At 35.2% G+C, this 18,517-nt stretch overlaps 3 protein-coding genes across 4 annotated transcripts; all 3 read right to left on the reverse strand.

The window, feature by feature from the left end:
• Nucleotides 1-585: 585 nt before the first annotated feature.
• Nucleotides 586-2,420, reverse strand: LOC110629689. The gene is made up of 3 exons (XM_021776774.2): nucleotides 2,086-2,420; nucleotides 1,367-1,447; nucleotides 586-1,290 (listed from the first exon to the last, which is right to left on the reverse strand). Exons 1-3 carry the CDS (start codon nucleotides 2,312-2,314, stop codon nucleotides 866-868), a joined length of 735 nt encoding a protein of 244 aa, XP_021632466.1. The 5' UTR covers nucleotides 2,315-2,420; the 3' UTR covers nucleotides 586-865.
• Nucleotides 2,421-5,919: 3,499 nt separating this feature from the next.
• LOC110629344 (protein kish-like) lies at nucleotides 5,920-10,041 on the reverse strand. Of its 2 annotated transcripts, none has more exons than XM_043949497.1 (5): nucleotides 9,932-10,041; nucleotides 9,538-9,579; nucleotides 9,349-9,455; nucleotides 7,216-7,250; nucleotides 5,920-6,175 (listed from the first exon to the last, which is right to left on the reverse strand). In XM_043949497.1, exons 2-5 carry the CDS (start codon nucleotides 9,538-9,540, stop codon nucleotides 6,108-6,110), a joined length of 213 nt encoding a protein of 70 aa, XP_043805432.1. In that variant the 5' UTR covers nucleotides 9,541-9,579; nucleotides 9,932-10,041; the 3' UTR covers nucleotides 5,920-6,107. The 2 variants fall into 2 exon arrangements, with proteins under 2 accessions (XP_043805432.1, XP_043805431.1); XM_043949496.1 differs by having other exon boundaries at nucleotides 9,919-10,037.
• A 369-nt stretch (nucleotides 10,042-10,410) lies between these two features.
• LOC110629048 (receptor protein kinase-like protein ZAR1) lies at nucleotides 10,411-16,121 on the reverse strand. Its single transcript, XM_021775894.2, has 2 exons — nucleotides 14,405-16,121; nucleotides 10,411-11,333 (listed from the first exon to the last, which is right to left on the reverse strand). The coding sequence occupies exons 1-2, from the start codon at nucleotides 15,915-15,917 to the stop codon at nucleotides 10,696-10,698; spliced, it is 2,151 nt and encodes a 716-aa protein (XP_021631586.1). The 5' UTR covers nucleotides 15,918-16,121; the 3' UTR covers nucleotides 10,411-10,695.
• Nucleotides 16,122-18,517: the final 2,396 nt, after the last annotated feature.

An 18,517-nucleotide genomic window follows, 5' to 3' on the forward strand; every position in this document is an offset into this window, starting at 1 on the left:
ATATAATTGACCTCCTATGGAATCAATTTCATGTACCATTTTAAATACTTTCTTGAGTTACTCGTCTTACAATTTATTAATTTTATAATTTAAATTTTGGATATATTTTATTACGAGAGGAATTATATAATTATAATCGAAATATTCTACGCTGCAACCCGAACTGAATAAAAATTAAATATGTATAGAAAGAATAGAAGAAGTCGTTTGAAAGTATAAAAAATTATAAATAATTGTTTTTTTTTTTCTAACTTGTATAATATGAGATTTCTATAAACACACACCAAGATTAAAATTTTGAGAACAGTGATTATGTTCTTGGTATTGTGCGTTTGTCTAACACAATTATTTTTCAAACCAACACCAACAACTAAGCATATTCAAACCTTCATTGATTCTTCTATATTCCAGTGCAACTCTCAACTTTGTGAGACTCCATTATCAACCAATTGTTCAACCTCCAATGACTAGGAATCTGCAAGGGTCATGGATAAGGAAAACCTGAAATTCATGTTTGATCGTTCTGGTGTTTATGTAAAACCTAAAAGAAAAGGTTCAACCAATGAATTATCAACCACAGGTGACTACACACAAAAGAGACATTTAAAGAATTTTCCAGTCAGAAAAATCTAAACACAAAAGTTTTAGCAGTCAAGAAAAGGAAGCCTCGGTCATTTCTCATATACCGGGAGCTCCTCAAAGATCTTCCAAACATATCTATGCATAAACACTCACTTCATGAATCACTCTAATAGATAAAGGAAAAAAAAAAGCTAGTAAATTTGAGATTTCTGCTCCTTGTAGCTATGGTGATATGGAGCTTTGTACAACAAATAGTTACAAAGAAAGTCACCGACCCACCACTCTATGCAGGGCTCAGCTTCTTCTTCTTTTCCCTAAAGCTGAGGCTTCGCAACAAATTTGGAAGGCAACCCTGAGCAGAATGTGCTGGTTTCCCTTTTGTGCGGATGCAACATCTATCTGGAGTTGTTCCATTACAACAAGTGGAGCCGTTTACTGATTCATAAGAACTTCTATTTCTGCATTTAGAAGGAAGATAAAAGGGCACAGGCTTGGCCTCTGTCATGTCTTGTAAATTTTCGCTGTTATCAACATCAGCATTGAAGCTCTCGCGGAAGAACTCAATCAGTTGCTTCTTCATATCAGTTGGAGATGGTTCAGGAATTGTTCTTACAGTGCTGCTAAGGTAAAGAGATTCGTCGTAATTTTCAGGATTTTTTGTGAAGCTGTTTTGGTGAAGTGGAGAAGTGCTACCCACTGGAGTGAGATCTGCATAAAATACAGTGATCTGGTAAAAAAACAAATAAGAAGATATGCTTGAGAAACAAAGTTTTTGGAATCTTACCACCATTGACACTGATGAAATCTTCAATGTCAGATTCTAACCAGGGCTGAGAATCGAAAAACATTTCGTCCCTATTGTTACCTGCATAAGCAACAGACATGCTTCAATCAAACAAATGCTTACTTTAACAATATCCCAACTTATTTCAATACAAAAATGGAGCTTTTCTTCCCAACTGAATGTTCATCTCCAGAACGGCCTAACAAGGTTATGCAGGCTGGATAAGGGTTTCAAATAAGGAATCAGAATCAGAAACACTAATGAAATTGGAGTAACTCAGGCCAGATTCCATGAATTCTTTTAAACTTTAGCAGACAGGGTGTTAAATAATAGAATCAGGCTTAATGTGGGCTCATTAGATCATCTTGCACACACTTCTCTGTCCTTATCTAAGGCCTTAAGCAAACCAGACATGACTGTGTTTAGGCGGAGACCACGGCTGTAACTAGAATTGTAAGCTTACCATCATCACAAAGACCATGGCCTTTTTCTGCATACTAACAACTTGTTATTTTGCAGCTGGAATTTTTAGCCTGCTAAGGGCACCTCTATTCAACTGTGACCACCTTGTATAAGATTTATGAAAATACACAGACCCATAAAGCATTATGATCAATAAACAAATTTGCAAGTAAACCCAGGCTTTATAAATATGCAAAACACAGATGGATATGCAAAAGAAAGAAATATGCATTAATAGAGTGAACTTAGAATCATACTCAAGTCTCCAAAACTGGCTTTTTGAGATGAGGGTTGAAGCTTGGAATTGAGTCCTTTCATGGAGAGATCACCAATAACTTTGTCTTCCTTAATGGGTGATTCAATTCGGACACAGTTGTCTTCAGAATTGACAGAGCCTTTAAGCTTCATGGCAGGTTCTTTGCTTTTTTGAGCTGAAACACAATTTCCCATGTCTGTTATGCTTCCATGAATTTCTATTATCTTCATTCATAAGAGAGAGTAGTTTAATGCTTGAAGAAGATAAAGTTGGTCACTCCAACTACAATCTGGAGAGAAAGTTGATTGGTCTTGAAAGTGAAGTAATGGCATTTGCAGAGGTGGGTCCTTCTTAAAAAAAAAAAAGAAATTCTTTTCCTAGAGTTTACTTTGTAGAACTATTGTTTTAGTGGAAGCTGCAGGACAGGAGAGAAAAGCTTCTTTTTGAGTGCAGTTTAATTATTTTGCTTTGGACAGACATCTTTTAAGTCTGCCTTTGCTGCTATTGATAATTTTTTCAAAGACCTTTTAATATTTTGCTGTCCTACAAGCAAGAAAATCAAGTGGAATTAGGAATGGGTACCCCAATCCATCATTTTCCATTTCAAAAATGGAAAAAAAGAAAGAAAGAAAAAGAACTGTTAGATTTAAACTCCTTACACACTCAAGGTAAGCATTCAGTCACTAATCCATCAATTCTTTATTTACTGACACATGAATATACTATGAAATTAAAGAGCATCACACTTCAAAAGCTAGCTATTGAATGGATCATAAGAGTCTCTGTGGTTGCACATTAGACACCTCAGCTCTTACTTCTAGCTGCTGAGCATCAGATCAGAACCTGCAAGGACTTAAAACTTTTTTTTCATTACAATTGACCTCTCAAATTGGAAACGACTGCAGTATGATACAGTATAGAAGTAGTAAGATTGGTTACGACCGGGTTCGAACTCGAGATCTTTCAGCTTTGGAGACGATTCAAGTATCCATAAATTAAAACCCATTTATTCTACACAAGAATTATTAGATACAGTATAGAAGTAGTAAGATTGGTGCAACTGCTTCAACTAGTAGAAATTAGAAAATAGTGTGTCTTGTGGTGTCCAATGTGTGAGCTCCACCTGTTTGACTAGTCCTAATATAAGACCTAATCTTGTCCCTGCTGGTGTTAAGTAATGAGTGAGGATGAGGTCCACAAGGCAACTGTTGCTGCTTGAAGCAGTGATGCAGCTGTGTCCTTCATGTCTCTCTGGTTGTTACATTTCACATTTTGTATCATTTTCTTAACACATAGATGAGTATATGCTCAACTTCCCACCACCAACTGTTGGGTGTGCATACTACTGCAAGAACACTTTTTTTTTAGGGTTCCAACATTAGATATACCTAAGCTTTTAGGGGACAAGGATTGCTAATAATTAATGGGTTTTGTTCACTACAATAGAAAGTCTATCATTTGCCCTGTGAGGGTTTATTGTAAATGAAATAGGGGAGTATTAATGGAAGAGAGATTTTGAATTTTGACATCATTAATAGATGTTTGATTAAAAGGAACTAAGAAAGCAAAACAAGGATTCAACGGCCGTTCTTTTGGATTCACTTTCTATATCAAAAAGTAAGTACTGAGTCTGGACTGCTAGTTGTCAAAAATTCTCAATGAAGCAACCCACACTACTCATTTTTTTCCTTTGTAGTTTTCCAGTGACAAAAACATGAATAGGAAAAAGGTTCATTTTTTTCTCCTCCCATTATCATTTTGATCTAAAATTTTCAAACTTGTAATAATTAGCATTTTAAACGTTGTGAGTTTGCTAATAACAATTTATAATTTTTAAAAAGCAACAGATTGATTGTACAAAACACTTGCCTATATAATTAGATCATTAGAATAAGACAATAATATAATCAATAAAAAAAATTGGTTTATGTTAAGTATGGGTTGGAAAGTAGGTCATTGAATTGATCCATCTTGTCCTTTTTTTTTTCTATTAATTTGCTCATCCAAAACTAAATTTACATAATTAATAAATTAATTTTAAAAATAATTAATAAATTAATTACGTGCCTTTGAATTATAATGGAATAGTGTAGTTCCTAAAGCATAAACTTCCCAAGAGATTTTAATCGATGTTAAAATCGATGCGTACATATGTAGCTTAGAAATTTCATTGATAAAATCGATGTTAAATACCAAGAGAATTTAATCCATTAATAAATTAATACCAAAGAGAATGAGTGTAAGCGAATTTGTTCATTTCTAATCCGTTTTTAATTAAAATTAGATAATAAATAAAAAAAAATCCATTGTTAAACTAGAAACTCTTGCTGTGTAACGTTACTGGTGCAAAATTGTTAAACATGAAAATGAATTTTCAGAGAAGCTTGAGTGGTGATCACTTCAAGTCTAAATTATTGCATAGAGCTTAAAAAATTGTCACCTCAATATCCAAGCTAGCTCTACTGCCACGCAAGAGCAAGACATTACTTCGATTAAAAAGAAGGAATCCTTTTTTGGCTCTTGTGAGGAGAAAAAGAGAAGCATATCCCTCAGACATGAACTACTATGAGAGACAAACAAGAACATCAGATGTTTCTGAAGTATACTGCTGAAGACAGTTGCAGTGTTACCATATCATTCAATCCAAACGGAGTCTACAATTCCTATCGGTTCCACAGAGCATATATGATGAATACTAAAAATTCCATTCACTCAGATGGAACATAAGCCAAGTGCTAGGAGCTAGCCATCATTTTCTACTATAAATTAATTATTCTTGGCTTTGTGTCTTTTCTCCCAGTTTTATCAAATCCTCTACTGATATCTCCTCCCATTTTGTCTCTAGTCTCAACCCCATCCCTGTTCTCTTATTTCTCCTTTATATAACCCTGTAAATGCCATCTCCATCAGACTATTGCTAACTTCTTCAAGTATGGATCACAAATACAGGAAAGCAAACGGGATGAAGACAAGGAGCTTCCGCTATGAAGACTACAATAACAGAAGGGTGTTTCTGAGGAGTTATCCCCTTCAATGGGAAGAAGATGATAGAGCCAACGAAAGCACGAGAAGGGTCGCCAAGGAGAAGTCTAAGGAGAAACCAATCAAGAAGATGATCCTATCGGTAGTTCAATGGGGTGAAGGGCGGGTTGTGATCATCAGGAAATTCAAGGACAAGCTCATAGTCTATATCATAGCTTGTGTTCCAACAGCCTTCAAGCCCCAGAAGGCCCTAATTTCAGCTTGAGCTTTAGCTTTCTTCTCATATTCCTCTGGAAGTAACTAAGGCTGTAGTTTCTCAGTTTTCACACCCAAATCAGATAACTTGCTTCAGTACATGCTCTAGAAATCTTAATTGTTCAACTTCACAAGTGAGGAAAAGGTGGTGCCTCTTTGTATAGCTACAGAGTCTCTCTCTTTCTCTCTCTCATCTTATATCTACATGAGAGGATCCATGAATCCAACATGTAAAAACATGCAGTAACATATACTGAGAGTTTGATATTTTCACTCCAACCAATCTCAGAATAGCAAGTTTCATGACATAAGGTGAGGTTGATACCATAACCAAAAGCATTATTGAATTGATCTTTTAGGTTACATCAATCCTCAGTTTTCCAAAAGAATATATATAAATATATATAACAAAACACATGTCAGACACTCAATTTTCCACAGATTTCAGTTAACACTCAACAAATAAAAATAAAGGGAGAGAAAATTTTATAGTATGAGATCCCTTCAGATTTCAGAAGTACAACTCTGAGTATCATATCCAACATAATTCTTACTAGTGAAAGACAATTCGGTATAAGTGGTCATATGCGAACTAACATAGTCAACAACAAATATATTTGCCAAAAAATGCCTTGAAACAAGTTCATAATATGACAATGGAAAAGGTTATTAATACACTTGTCATCACAGAAATGATTGATGACAACAAATTCCAGTGGGTGGCGTATTTACCATATGAGCAAAAGGGACGGGGCTTACTTCAAATACACATAAGATTTTTCTTCCTCAGAAAAATATTATAGACACACCCATCGTGAAGCACCCTACAGCCACCCAGGGGCTCAACCGCTCACCTGTTCAGCAACCATACAAGTTGTGAGATTGTACTCCACGCTAGCATGTGAAATTTTTAGCTCATAACGATCACAAATAAACAAAAATACTATCAGAATACTATTTGAGTTCTAAGTTTCTTTACCTGACTACTAGTTTGTTTCTGAAAATAAATAGATGCCAAATTAGTGACACTCGCAGGAACCTAACAGCTAGTCATGGTTTTACAGGATTTGCAAAACAATGCTATTTTTGCTTATTTTCCATGCATATAATTAGTATCCATGCCTCAACAGTACCACATTGAGCTTTTATCCAAACCACAGCAATGTTTTTTTAATTGAATGTATCTCAGATTAGAAATCTTAGAATTCTAAATCAAATTAGAGTTGCATATTAGAATTTGCAGATGCATAACACAAAACATAAACCATTATATTACGCACGTATCAATAATTAAATTCAGAACTCAATACAAGTTAAATCCCATTAAACTTCACTACCACTCCTTTAATACCAACGAACTGCTTTGAACAACATAGAGTTTAACATTAGCTATGAAAACCAGAAACCTGCTCAAACTAATGGACATCTCTTGAAGATTCTATTAACATGAATTCATGATTCCTACCATCTGATTTTTTCCTGAAGACAGCACAACCAACAAATTAGGAAGTGTGCATTTGGAAATTGCATATAAGCTGCTTTCCTTTCTTGCCTTGCCCAGTTGCTACCAAGTAAGTTAATATCAAGAGATGATAATCTTCAATATTTTCATCTCTACTTAGTTCAAAAATTAAACTCTTCAACTATTTTAAATTTGCTCCTTTTTATCAATCCCATAAAATGTTGTCTGGTGAATTTTATGCACAATGTGTATGGTAAGCTTCCACTCCACTAGTAAGACTAATATGTAGATCAGAGTGACTCTTTATATGCAAAATTGTAAGAATAAGAAAAGTTATCTAGAAATAGAAAATGCCAATAGAAAGAGGAAGATACGGTAAGGCTGGTACTAGTCCATTAAGTAATGAAAAAGCAGTCAGTTACAATGCCCTACCTATTCTGGCTGCTTTCCAGAAAAACCCACGAAACCTGTCCAAAAAGCTTATTACAGTCAATAGTCCCATAATTACCAGTCCCATAGATAAACCACAATGCCAAAAAAAAAAATCACTTTGAATATCCTGTAACAACCTGAGATGTGCTCAACATGGAAAGAGTCAAACAACAAATTATTGATTTCCTAACCAAATGCAATATAGGAGAAGGGGAAAAAAAGACCAAGAGGATAACTAAATACACACCGTTGCGATATAATTTAGATTATTAGATTACTCAGCGAGAGAAAGAGACAGAAAAATTGGCATGGATAGGAAGGGAAGGGAGAATTCTCAAAGGAGTAATATGGCCAGTCACCTAAGCATTGTTACAGAAATGGGGCTTGATTGGTTGACAATGAAGTGGTGAAGCTCAAATATATGACCAAGAGGATAACTAAATACACACCGTTGTGATCTAATTTAGATTATTAGATCACTCAGCGAGAAAGAGACAGAAAAAATTGGAGGGGATAGGAAGGGAAGGGAGAATTCTCAAAGGAGTAATGTGGCCAGTCACCCATGCATCAGTACAGAAATGGGTCTTGATTGGTTGACAATGAAGTGTGAGGCTCGAATATATCATGTCTATTCAACCTTTCACAATGCTATTTACTTCAAGTCACATGAAAAACTGATGCTTTGTTTTCCCTGACCTGCACCTGAAATTAGCCTGCCAAACATTATTACTGCTGTGCTATTGATGACTGTTGATGATTTGAATGCCAATACTATCTTCTCTCTTAGCTTTTGCTTCGTCCTAAAGTTGCAATTATCTATATAACTAAAGATTAGTTTTGGTTCAAAACTTGCCCCCAACCAGTTCCAGTCCCTTTGTCCCAATGTGATAATACTAGATAGGGAAAACTACTCAATGGGCACAGACCCACAGAGCGAGGTTCAGTCTCTTCTCCTACTCAATTTTGGACAGGGTGTGAATTGTGAACAGAAGGATCCCAACTCATGGAATATATGTGACAGAAGCAAGCATAAAATTTAATTTTTGGTAAAAGATGACTGAAGAATACAAGGGATTCCTTCCCCCAGTTTTAAGTGATAGTCATCTTAGCTACCATGTGGTTCGAAGCAAGTTTACTGAAGACAACCTGAGGCAATGCCATGACATTCAGCATCCCTAATAAGGTTCAAGGAGTATGTTATGAGTGCACAACAGCCTTGCTGGTTGAGAATTTGGGTAGTGTTATGTTCAAATGCTAACTTGCTCAATGTAATTAAAAATTTATTTTCAACCAGGATAAGCATTGAGTGTAAGTAAGAACTTAATAATTTGCTAAGAGTATAAGAGCCTCTATATTATTTAGCCAGGCATGCCTAATAGATTTTAATTGCATTTAGAATACGCCATGAAGTGTTAAGGTGTGGCTTTGTGCATGTCACTATGCTGCAAACCATAAGTTAGGAAAAGACTTATAAGGAGCCATAGACTATGGATTTAATGCATATTTGTACAATGCAAAATAACTAACAGAAACATGGATGTTGGTAATCATATTGTAAACTTGAAAATATTCTATTTCATTGTTAGAAAATCTCATCAGCCAAATGCATACTTGCACACCCGTATGTGCAACTTTAGCATTTTTATCTTTCAGACATCTCCACTTTAATCTGACCTAATAAACACCTAAACTTTAAAAAAAACATTATTTTAAACACCTAAACTTTTAAAATAATTACTTTCAAACACAGCTTTAACAATGAGGATTTAAAAATTTACTTTTAAATACAACCTTAAAACCATGGATTTGGCATAGTTGTGTTTAGAAGTAATTTTTTTAAAGTTTAGGTGTTATTAGATCACGGTTAAAATTGAGATGTCTTATAGATAAAAATGCTAAACTATAGATGTGCAAGTATGCTAAACGCGGTATTCTATTCAATGCAAACCAGTACTTTGGATTTCCTTTCCAAAGAGCATTTCAAAGCTAAAAACTTATCTTTTTCAAAAGAGAAATCACATAAGTAAACTTTTAAGCATTACCACATTTCCCACTAACACAATAATAACAATCAGAGATTGCGACTAGACCTATTGAATAAAACTAAAGTAAAAATGAATAGAGGACACATACCCTGTTCTCTGTTCCAGGATCGCTGGAAAGTGCATCTTCACAAAAGTGCATGTACAAATTCCCAATAGCACAACCGTAAGAAACGAATGAAAATTGAAGAGCGCTGACTGATAACACAATAACGACCAAAGTAAAAATACTACCCCATTATTAAATGAATTTCAATGCTTCAAAATCAAATTACTTAACCATGGCTTGATCCTCAAAGCGATAGTTGTTCCTCCTTCAAATCTACAAATAAAAATCAATGAACTCCCAAATTTCAGAAACTTAGCAATAAGCCAATAAGCACAGTCATTTGGAATACAAATACAGGAAGAGGAAAGTAGCCAGCTTTGAGTAACATTTGCATGGCAAGCTTAATGCATAAACAGAAAAGAAAAATAAACCGGCGAATGATTTTTTATTAATTAGAGAAAATAAAAGCTAAAATTTGCAACTTGTTTGCAGATAAAGATGAATTCGAACAAATCCAGGTAAAACGAAACAACTTTTAACCAAGTTAGGGCTTCCTGAAGGGATGGAAGAGAATGAAGAAGAGCAAAGAATATAGGTGTAGGGTAGACTTGCCAGGGAAAACTACCAGACTTTGGATCCAGGCTTCGCCGGCGCTCATATAGAAGCTGAAAAAAGCGAACTGCTTTTTCTGCTGCGACGCCAACAAGCGAATGCATTGGAAAGTAAAAACGGGTTATAGTGTGAAAAAAAAAAAAAAAAAAAAAAACTGAAAATTTATTTATTTATTTATTTTGAAATACAATTTAGTTCTTATATTATATATCAATAAAAACCTACATATTTACAAGCCACCTCATAACTTTAAGTTAGTATTGGGTCTATGGAGGGATCCTCTTTAGATTTGACGCGTGGCATCTATGGATCCTTTATCAACCGTTATTAGAGTTATCATTTGATGACCGACCCATATGATTTGTATGCTGGTGTGCTCTATCATTGAATCCCTCTAAGATTCATCACTCCAAAGATTCGTGCTTTGAAAAAAAAAATGACAATTAGGATATCAAGACAAGAAAAAGGAACCAAGAGAGTAGTAAAAAAGGATAAAGAAGAGAACTTGAATGACATTCTTATTACCACACATCCCACTCTCATGGAAGTGGGATGGAAATTTAAATTACAAATACAAGTTACCCACAAAAGAAAAACAATGTATAACCCACTTATGCTACCAAAATTTTTTGAATCTGATTCTTTAGTCATTGGAGATCGAAGTTAATTGGCTGGCTGAAGCTATCTTTAAGCTACCTCAACCTCTCAAAAGTTCACTATGGCAGAATTCCAATTTGCAAAAATCAAGGAACTTTCAAGCCTTCTTTCAGTCTTTTTCTATGTTCCAATCCTCTCAAGATTTTCAGACACAGTTTTCATCCTGGGTCGAACCTCGGGGTCTGATTCAGTGCAGGCCAGAGCAACATGGAAAACTGCTAGTACCTCCTTCTTGGCATGCACTTCTTGGAGCAACAATGGATCGACCATTTCTGATAATGGATTCTCTTCTTCAAACCCTTTCCTCACCCACCTCACCAGGTCTGGAATTTCTATAGAAGTTGATGTGGTTGGTGAAAATTCAGGAGATTTTCCTGTCAGCAATTCCAGCAAGACAACTCCAAATGAATACACATCCCATTTCTGAGTTGGTCTGTTGCCAGGCACGCGAGCTTCTGGGGCATAGTAGCTGTTAGATCGCTCAGTTTGGACAGATTTTAAGTAAGGTAGAGCTCCACCAATGAATCCACCCGAGGAAGAAGGATTGTTGCCAGTGATATTGATCAGTCTGCTTAGGCCAAAATCAGAAATATAAGCCTGGAATTCATTGTCAAGGAGTATGTTGGATGGTTTGATGTTTGCGTGGACGAATTTTCTTGGACTGCATTCATGGAGGTAGGCTAAGCCCCTGGCTGTTCCCTTTGCAATTCTCAGCCGGGTTGCCCATGACAGACCTGACGATGCTTGACCACTTCTCCCTGCAGAATAAAATGAGTCAATTTTATCTGAGAATTTCATGGAAGTTAAGGGATGAAACTCATATGAACTCACATCTGAAAAAAAGCTAACCTTTAGTGATTTTTTATTTATTGATTGTTTGTTTAATTACAATATTAGTGAATATAATTTGATTTTGACTAGTTTTTTATCAAATTATTTTGATAATATAACTATGTTTGTACTCATTATCTTCCAATAAAACAAAAAGGGAAAAAAACAGAAAGACAAGCAGACAAAGATGTTAATAATGGGGCTATGCTGGCCAGACAAGAAATAAAAACAATCCTTAACTACATGAAGCCTCTGCCAATCACTCACTTTGTGCCCCTACCTCACACGATGAGCCCTTCAGCCACAGGCAACTAGTCAAGAAATTTAGAGAGATAGAAAGAGAGAGAGCTACTGGCTGCTTGTTCATACATTGTACTATAGAATACTGTAATAGGTAAGGAATGCCATTCTGCCTTACATAACAGCAAAATACAGGGATTTCCTCATAACTTTTTTCCAATGAACATATAGATTCTTTTTTTAAAAAAATATTTTACCAAGAATATCCAAATACCCTGTTTAAAAGTTATATATTAGGAAATTTACTATTTAATTCCTGAATATTGTTATTATTAATAAGTAAGTCTCTGTATTTTTTAAAATTTATTAAAACTGATAACTGCCGGGCTTCTAACACCCAGACTAGACCGAACCCTAAAAAAAAAAAAAAAAAATCCAAAGCCCAATAGCCTCTACTAAGCAGATCGGCCCAACATCGCGCCACACCGCCCATGACTAAAGCAGGTCGGACTGACCTTATACTTGGATCCACAAGAAGAGAGCTTAGTCTGGTGACGTGATGGAAGGTAGGAGAGTTGGCCCAGTTATCTCGCAGCTCTATCAGCATATGCACCGGATGAATTAAATAGCCGCCTGACAGAGATGGGTACGCTGGTACGTCCAAACGTACGGGCCTGAGTGACAGGGACAAGCGGCACTATAGTAGGGTAACGGTTATGCGTCACTAGAGCACAAGAAAAAAATGAATAACGAGGAGACATAATCTTTCCAGGCGAAGTTTTGACACACTCTGTAAACCCTATTTTCTGGATTTCAGAACATAAAAACATTCAAGAACCAAAAAACAAGGTAGAATAATTTAGTTTTTTGCTATATTTTTAACAATACAAATAAATGAAATTAAATGGAATAATTATTTCGTTGATAAAGAAAAAAGATAAAAAACATTTTAACAGATTTCTTAAAACTGAAAAACTGACTTATTAATAATGGTAATATTTAGAGACTAAATAATAAATTTTTATATATTAAAAAAAATCATAATTAACGTTTTAAACTCAAAATAGTTGTTACTTAACTAACAATTTAGTGGTGGAATATCTGTATTACAATATAAAGAACTAAGTGCTCAAACTATGATAACCCCATCCTCTTAAATAATTTTTTGAAGTACAAAAAGAAAAAATCCTGACTTGAATGGTGAGAATTATTATAGGGCCAAGCTCAGAGTCAATAAATGGGAAGATAATGTGGTCCAGATCCGTTAAAGAGGAACATAAAAGCAACAGCCAGTCAGCCACCTAACTTCAATTCTATACAAAGAGCAATGTGTTACATTATTAATATATTTGTTTCAACATAAAACAGAATGTGCAATGAGACAAGCTCTTAATCACTGTATCTGCATATGATCCTCAATTTTAGGTAAATAAAATATGAAGTTTTTTTTATAAAAAAAAAAAGAAAAAGAAAAAGAAGAAATTTCTCTCGAACATAAGAAGCATGGAACTTGAAAGGAAGAAGTGAAAGTAGAAAAAGAAATAAAGCCCACTTGACCGAGCTAAAGGCTAAAAACTTAAGTACCTTTAAAGGGAAAATCCAAAATCCAGGTATAATTAGATTGTGAAGGAAGGTTAACAAAATACTCAATAATATTGAGTAAACGTTGGTCACCTAAAAGAAATAAATGGGTATTATTTTTAGAATTGAGGGCTCCAATTTAAGCTCTATAAAGGGTTATTTTTCAGACCCATATATGACCTTATGATGTGAAATCTAGAAATGCTCAAGCCTTCTGATCATCCACCATGTACGGTCAGGCCAATTAGTGAGGTCCTACCAGAGTCTGTCTGGTAGATCTCACTGAGTCACAGCCAATGGTGCACACCTAACTCCAGAATCCCACAATAAACTTTGGATTTAATATAATTAATATTCACTTCAACCCTTTCTGATCAACCTCCATGACTCTAATCCACTAAGTGTCAGAAATTTTTTAGCCAAAAACACAAGATCCACATATATTTTAGTATTTATTTGTAATCTCACTTGTTTATTCTTACATATCAAAGTACAAAAAAAAAAAAAAGAAACAGAGAAGAGAAGTTGACTCCCACAACTAACTTCATATATCTGTTCACAGTTGAATTTAGATGTGGTGGCGTTAAAGAAGGGAAAGCAAGAGCACATAATGCGCATGGAGAAGAAAAGGTGTAGAGTTAGGATGAAGGGCATGGGTGGGTGCAGTAAATCATAGCTTGTAGGCCATATAATGTTCATACCATGATGCCTATTTCTATGTCCACTAATTAGGTCAATTTTAATTGCAACATCATGATTATATAATGTATTATCATAATTCTTTTATTTATTTATTTTTTCTAAAAAAGAAAATAAAGAAAAAAACCCTTTTAGAAAAATAACTTTTATCAAAAAATTAGTCAACTTGATGAGGTCTTATCAATTAATATTTAATTATAATAAGAATTATTTTGCTTGTTAAAGACATATTACTGGCTCAATGAATTCTTAATTACTTATTTGATTATTAAACTACTGTCTTTTCTGATCCCATTTGTCTTCTACCTCAGTGTCACAAGAACATGTTGAATTCAATTTAGCATATAGCAAAAAGAATCAAGCTTTTCTACAAGTAATTTGTATAGAATACCAAGGTTTAAATAAACAAATATCTCAGAAGCCAGAAACCAGAAGGATTATAATGAGAGAAACAAAGGGAAATGAATAGTAAACTGACCTCGAAGAGCATTAGCCAAGTTGCCATTGGAGATGAAATCACTGATCAGAAGCTTCTCATCAGGAGCCCAGTAATAAGCTCTTAATTTCACTATATTTGGATGCTTAACCTTCCCAATGGCCTGCACTTCAGCAACAAACTCTCTATACCTTTGTTCTCCTCCCTCGCCGAGCCTCCTCACCGCCACCGGAATCCCATTTCCGAGCACCACCTTATATACTATTCCCAACCCACTTTTCCCCAACACATAAGCTGAAGCTCTAAGCAGCTCGTCCAGTTCGAAGCTGAAGCCTTTGTCAATTGCCACCAGCTCACCTTCCCCTTTCCCTCTCTCTGCTTTCTCGACATCTTCTATTTCAGAATCCTCGTTTGCGAAGCCATTGGCGCAGGAACAGAGCCCGCAGGCTTGCGACTTCTCGTTCTCGCCAAATTTGGTCTTTCCTGTGCAGCTACAGCCTTTAGAATCATCTTTCTTTTTCCAGTAGACGTAGATTATTACCAGACCAATTAACGCTACACCAGCTGCATCAGCTAATGATATGAGTATAATGAGCCCAGAACTTAAGCCTTTACTGGGATTATTATCGGATTCTGGCGTGGAATTCTGGCTCGCCGGTGAGCTCGCTGTAGAGTCTTTACATGGTTTCTGGAGAGGAAACCCACATAACAGAGGATTGTTCAGAAAAGCAGTTGGTCCTTGGTTAACAAATGACCCCGTTTGAGGTATTTCGCCGGTTAAATTATTGTGTCGCAGATCAAAACTCACGGTGACCGGTAAGTTTCCTAGAGATTTTGGGATCCTACCAGATAAATGATTGAAAGAGAGATTTAATGGGTTAGAAAGAGACTTAAGTTCACCGAGATCATTGGGTATTGATCCATTGAACTCGTTTGATGAAAGATCGAGCTGAACTAAATTGTCCAATTCCGGCCAAATACCAGCTGGAATTTCACCAGAGAATTTATTTCGCGCTAAAATAAGCCTCTGCAACTGCTTGCAATTGTTTAAGTTCTCCGGTAAAGGACCCGACAGAGAATTGTTTGAAAGATCGAGGTTCTGGAGCCTCGGGAGCTTACAGATAGACGGAGGAAGAGGACCTGAGAGATTGTTACCGTAAAGAAAGAGGCTATGAAGTGAAGTGGCGTTAAAGAGCTCAACAGGGATCGACCCATAAAAGTTATTGCTATGAAGATTGAGTCTCCGAAGATAAACTAAACTTCCCAACTCAGACGGTATATACCCACGTAGATTCTTGCCGGAGATAGCGATTCCTACGACACGTGGGTCAGGGAATCCGGAAATGTTCATACAGGAAATGCCAGTCCAGCGGCAAGGGGTGGGATCATCGTCATTCCAATCAGCAAAAGGGGAATCCCCAGATGGCTGATCGACGGCAGACTTTAAAGAAAGAAGAGAGAGACCATCAGGAGAAAGAGAAACAACCACCTTGGTGTTTAAGAAGAAGAGAAAGAAACAGAACAGCGATAAAGAAAGGCCGTTTCCCATATTCATAGTGCCTGTTTCTTAATGGGTTCTGAATACTAAGTTAGAGCAGAAGAAAGACGAAGAGAGTGAGAGATATATTTACATGGAAGAAGAAATGAAGAGAAGCGAAGGAAAAGGAAGGAGCTTGGGAGACGGTTGGGTGAGAACTGTGGAGAATTTATGAGAAAGAGACTTGAGAAAGAAGAGATTTTGATTGAGATGGGCCCACATCTCGCCAAAAGGAACACAACGAGCGAGAGAAAGAGTTGCTGCTGATGAGAAGGGAGTAGAAGAAAAGCAATTGCGCTGATGGTGATGGGTCTTGTAATTTTGGGGTCATCGGGTTTTCTTCTTTTTGCCGGTTTGCTAAAATGCTAAATTTGTTCGTAAAATGTATAAATGTGGCCAAAAAGTTTAAATTAGGTTTTACTTAATTTATTTAGTATTATTTGTATATATTTAATATTTTAATGATAATTTATGATATTTTTGAATTAAAATAAAAAATTTAATATTTTTAATCAACTCTGCCTTTTGCCTTTGGTGGCTTGGAAACGAATGAAATTTCTGTTGTTGTTGGAAATGAATACAAATTTGTCTATTATGCATCTTATCGTCACTGTGGTTTGTTGCTGAGATAAATTGGTTCATGTACATCCCACTCATGGAGCTGCATCATTAGTTAAAAAGGGAATTAGAATTAAATCCTGGATTATTAATTGTTATAATAAAACGACCGAGTATTAACACTCTCTTGTCCTAATCTTTAATTTCTCAGGTAGATAATATACATTGACAAGGACTTGGTGCTAATTCAATACACTTGCCTTGCCTTTGCATGAAGGGCAAGTGATACTAGAAAAAACAGCTAGGTAAAACTCTCATAGCATTGTCCTTTTAGCTCAATTACAGTAATGAGTCGTAACCAACACCAACTGTCGGTTGAGAATGCTATTTTTTTTGGCAGTGATATGCTATTATTATTATGCATATTATATTAATTGGTCAATTTTTATATAAATCGAATCTATATGGAATCTTAATATCAATATATAGATTTCATTTTATGTAAATTCTCATCGTATATAGATTAAGCGATGTAACTAATAATTATTGTCAAACTAATAATTAGTGACAATTATATCGTTACGAAGTGATTAATGTAATCTTTTGTCTAAAAAACAGATATATTCGGTAATTAATAAACTTAAATGAATGAACAAATTATAAGTATTTTAGCTACAATTGAGAAAGACATTATGTTGCTTTTGATTACATAATAAATCTTAAACAATCCAATATTGATTAGTGTATAGGTTGTCTGAGATCGGAGGTTACTTTTCAGATCAATCTCTTTCATGTAACCAACACCAACTTGATTAGAAAATAACATAATAATCTCATTGACACTTATGCTTCACATTTTCATGCATTAATCTTGATTTCTTCTTGTTTGATTTCTTGACTCCTAGTAAAAGCTGAGTGGGTTTCTAATTATGATTATGCAATTGCTTAATGGAAAAGAGCAAAATGATTAGATCCCACTTTCCATCATTGAAAACATGCTTAGAAGCTAACAAAGGAAAAGAGAGAGAGAGAGAGAAAGAGTGGGAAAAGGGATATTTCCAGCTTGTATTATTGTTTGCTTATTAATGTTTCCTTGTACATAATTTCAGAATTTTGGTATACAATTACAATATTATTATACTCAATAGATATATTATCATAACTTCATAAATAAACAATAATAAAGATATTGTATTTTTATCAATATGCAAGATGTACTCAATGGATAAATTATGGAAGGAAATCATTTTCTTTCGGACAAGCAAGTAGAATCACTTTGTTATTATAGTAAGAGACAACATAGAAGAGTCCTAATGAGAGGTACATTCCCAGCTAAGGAATAGAAAGGGTTGAAAAAAGTTACAGAAGTATCAAATACTTTGTATTGAAGGGATGAGTTTTTCTTCTACTGTGGATGATTTGAGAGGATGTAATTGATTTATTGGTATTTGGTTCTTCAAGTGGGTCCCAAATACTGTAAAATTAGGTCAGTAATCCTTCATTGCACTATGTCGTTGCCATAAAATAGAAACAGGGTCTACCTAAGCATATAGAATAGTTCTCATAACGCTAAGACTTGCCATCAGTTAAATTTGAGACCCCATCAATTAGTTGGTTCTGATTTTTAAATTGAACCGAAATCGATCATCTAATAGAATTTCACTTAAAATTGATCCATATACTATTAAAATTCAAACTTTAATCAAAATCAAAATTGTTTAAAACTACAGCTGTAACTACTTTAAAATTGGACCAAAATTATCAAAAAACTAAAACGGTTTTCGACTTTTCCAAATCAGACTGATTTCAATTTGATTTGCAAATCAAATTGAACCATCTGTTTCAAACCGAAACTTGCCCTTGGCCGGCCTACATAACACCTTTCTCTGTACTAATCATTTGTTGAGGTCCCACCTTCTCCTGAGAAGACGCATGGCAATTTATGAGAATCTGTCGAGGAAAGCCTTTGTCTGCATTGTGTTGCCCCACAACCGAATGCCCAAATCATTCAGAGAGTTCTTAACCATAAATATATCCTTGCCATGGCAAATATGAGATGA

Source organism: Manihot esculenta, chromosome 13, assembly GCF_001659605.2.
Source record: "Manihot esculenta cultivar AM560-2 chromosome 13, M.esculenta_v8, whole genome shotgun sequence".
In the NCBI taxonomy this organism is placed as follows: Eukaryota; Viridiplantae; Streptophyta; class Magnoliopsida; order Malpighiales; family Euphorbiaceae; genus Manihot; species Manihot esculenta.

What these genes read in the sequence shown, in the direction of transcription:
- LOC110629689 (XM_021776774.2), bottom strand. Translation starts at nt 2,314, where the DNA reads ATGAAGATAATAGAAATTCATGGAAGCATAACAGACATGGGAAATTGT. An exon ending in AGCCAGTTTTGGAGACTTGA is followed by an intron (nt 1,448 to 2,085) that starts GTATGATTCTAA and finishes TTGCTTATGCAG; the next exon opens with GTAACAATAGGGACGAAATG. An exon ending in TTTCATCAGTGTCAATGGTG is followed by an intron (nt 1,291 to 1,366) that starts GTAAGATTCCAA and finishes TATTTTATGCAG; the next exon opens with ATCTCACTCCAGTGGGTAGC.
- LOC110629344 (XM_043949497.1), bottom strand. An exon ending in ATCCTGGAACAGAGAACAGG is followed by an intron (nt 7,251 to 9,348) that starts GTATGTGTCCTC and finishes CTTTTTGGACAG; the next exon opens with GTTTCGTGGGTTTTTCTGGA. An exon ending in CTGGAAAGCAGCCAGAATAG is followed by an intron (nt 6,176 to 7,215) that starts GTAGGGCATTGT and finishes GTTGCTGAACAG; the next exon opens with GTGAGCGGTTGAGCCCCTGG.
- LOC110629048 (XM_021775894.2), bottom strand. Translation starts at nt 15,917, where the DNA reads ATGAATATGGGAAACGGCCTTTCTTTATCGCTGTTCTGTTTCTTTCTC. An exon ending in CTTGGCTAATGCTCTTCGAG is followed by an intron (nt 11,334 to 14,404) that starts GTCAGTTTACTA and finishes TTTATTCTGCAG; the next exon opens with GGAGAAGTGGTCAAGCATCG.